Source organism: Galeopterus variegatus, unplaced genomic scaffold, assembly GCF_000696425.1.
Source record: "Galeopterus variegatus unplaced genomic scaffold, G_variegatus-3.0.2 Scaffold897, whole genome shotgun sequence".
NCBI classification, from domain to species: domain Eukaryota; kingdom Metazoa; phylum Chordata; class Mammalia; order Dermoptera; family Cynocephalidae; genus Galeopterus; species Galeopterus variegatus.
This window is the reverse complement of record NW_007727008.1, coordinates 407,593-410,541: the sequence shown is the minus strand read 5'-3', so window position 1 is coordinate 410,541 and position 2,949 is coordinate 407,593. Positions and strand designations below refer to the sequence as shown.

The window sequence follows — 2,949 nt, the reverse complement described above, 5'->3', positions numbered from 1 at the left end:
AATTGAAGTGTGTGGTAAGTGTAAAATATACTCTGAATTTCAAAGACTTTAAATGAAAAAAGAATGTAAAAATGTCTCATTAATAATTGTTTATATTCAGTATATGTTGGTAATATTTTGGATATATTGGGTAAAAAATGTGTTAAAGCTAATTTTATCTGTTTCTTTTTATTCTAATGTGGCTATAGAAAATTTTAAAGTACACATGTGGTTCACATTTTGGCTTGCATTATATTTCATTTGAACAGTGCTGCTCTATTATCTTCTAAAATATGTCATCTTTTCAATGTTTCATTGAAAATATTACTCTAAATTAGAACACAAGTGATTGAGAAGTGTGGTTTGAAGTCACTTCTTTTTAGCCAGGTTAAGGAAGACCAGGGAACTGCTGCCGCTCATTCTCATTGTGTTAAATGGAAAACTGTGAATTAACCAGATCCCTTTTTGTGTTGACCAAGTGTGCTTCAACTAAGAAATGAACACCTCTAAGGTTGAGGGAGTGGGGTGTTGGCAACTGGAACATGTATATAAGACAACATTGGGAGAATGATAGAAGCTGCCTTGGGACAGCTGGATGATTAAGTTTAATTACTTTCCAAGTTTTCTTACAACTTCCTGACTGACATAAATTATCACCTGCTCTTTTGATTTGCCCTTTTGACAGCTCAGAAGAACAAAGTACCTCTTGGTAAGAAATCTCTGCAGGCAGTATTTGTTGGTGTTTTCTAATGGGAGAAGAACATATGTTAAGGCTTTACATTGTGGCAAAGCATTTTTCTTGAATTTTTCAAATTGCTAAGGAAAAGACTCAGTAAGTGTGCCAGAAAAATTTTTAAATAGACCAGTGAAAGTGTTCTTTAAAGTCATTCTTTAAAAAGAAGCCAAGAATGTAGAAGCTATTTTGCTATTTGGAGAGAGAATGGTTGGCCGGATAATCTAAAGTCTTTGCCCTGTTCTTGTATGATTCACTTGCTAGCACCTCAAATCTAAACAATTATTCCATAAGGCTAACAAATGAAGAAAATGTGGTAGAGAGTACTCTCACTGTAGTCATAAGATGAATTTCTGGGACCTGAACTGTTCTGAGGCAGCCGTGGATGAATTTGCAATGGTTAGCAGACTCTTTGGGGCTCTGCACAGAAACGGATGATCCTGGGGAATTGAGCTTGGCATCACCTCTTTGGCTTGGTATGTCATGCTTGGTTGAGGTTTTTGGAATCATATCTACTTCTTTGTGCTGTAAGAATAAAATTTTAAAATGTTTGCCATCTTTTCATGTAGAAATTATGTCTTCTAGAACTATTAATTTATTACTTGTTTGCAATTTTTACTAGTTGTTTATGGAGTAATTCACAAACAGCATTTAAGTGGTAATGTTCTTCTTTTTTTNTTTTTTTCATTTCAGAAAATTCCTTGACATACTCCAAGAATAAGGTAGGATCATATTTAGGTGATAACTCTAGAAAACTTAACTTGGATGTACTTTTTTTATTAAAAGAATATGCTTCAATTTTGGAATTATTTATAGTGTCTTCCTAGAAGAGTCTGCTAGAAAGCACATTGAGCAAAATTTTCCCTCTTTAGAAGCAATATTGTGTTTTCAAAATATTTTCTCAATGTGTGTGTTTTTCATGCACAAAGAAGATATTTTAGTAATTTATCCTTTCTAAGATTTTACTTGTTTATTTTGCCTTAAGAGTTGATAACTTTTGGGGTAAGCAGGTCTTAGGGGAAAACCTTAGACTGTGTCCTTAGGATAGATTATGTGAGAGAAAAACAAGCAACTGTGCATAGTTAGAGAAAACTCTGGGTCATGTACCTTTTGATCCAAAATAGGTCATAACACATGCAATATTAGCTTTTGCTATGTAACAAACTTATAAAATGTTAAGGACATAAAACAGTATGTTATTTTTTGCTGTGTGTCTGTGGGAGAAGCTGCTCTTCAAGCTGGTGCCAAGTTCAGGTCTATTCCATTTGTCTCATTCTGGGGCCCAAGTTGAGGGGGTTGTGGGTATCTGCATAATGTTTTCATAGTGGGTCACTGAGAGCCCAACCATACAAACATATTTTAAGTCTTCTTGTGTCATATCCGTTAGCATCCCAGTGGTTAAAATAAATTAAGTGGCCAAGCCCATGCCAAGGGTTGGGGAAATACAATATGCACACCTGAAGGCCATGGTAGGCAGATGTGTATATAATTCAGTTACAAGGCAGTGAAAAATTGGGACCAGTAATTCAGTCTACCATTGTTGTTACTTCCCTATAGTATTTCATGATTTTTTCTATATATAATGTGGTATGGCAAAGATAGGTTGTAGGTCATCTAGACCATTGTTTGAAATCCCATAATAGATCACAACCAAGATTAAACAACATCAAAAGTAATAGAATGGAGAATATTTAGAGATCATTGGTCATAAGGTTCAATATTGTTTTATGAATTTTTTATTTTAGTTATCTATGTGTATGTGCATCTACATTTTAGATTCTATATGCATATTTGTCCTTGGTCATGATGTAAAATGTGGAACAGGGTAAAAAAAAAAAGTTAACTTGCCACTGTCTAGTGATATTGATATGAGTTACTGATTCATGCCAGAAACAAAATGGACATTGTTGAGTGTCGCAAGTATCTGTTATGTCCTTGAGAATAACCTATTTTAAAATAGGTGTTTTATTGACTTACAGTCTTTATTTATGGTTTATATAAGAATAACTCATATTACTCATATACATGAATGATTATTGGGGGGAGGAGTTCAGAGTCCTACTCTTGTTCAAAATCTTACAGAGTGATTAAAATTCTTTTTTTTTTTTTTTTTAAAGTGAGAATGTAGGGGTCTGGAAAGCTAATAAGTTGCTTGTTCTAAAAGTTTATGGGTACTGTATCCACCCATATAGTTCCTTTCATTGAAACTTGTGATGCAGTTTGCCAAAGTAACAATG

The 2,949-nt window shown here is 33.8% G+C and overlaps 1 protein-coding gene across 1 annotated transcript in view; it reads left to right on the top strand.

Moving 5' to 3' along the window:
• ELMOD2 (ELMO/CED-12 domain containing 2) overlaps window positions 1-2,949 on the top strand; it is a 33,581-nt gene that overhangs the window by 1,465 nt on the left and 29,167 nt on the right. Inside the window, exon 2 of the mRNA XM_008573277.1 lies at window positions 1,406-1,434. Coding sequence (XP_008571499.1) covers window positions 1,406-1,434 — 29 coding nt within the window. The remainder of the gene's footprint in view (window positions 1-1,405; window positions 1,435-2,949) is intronic.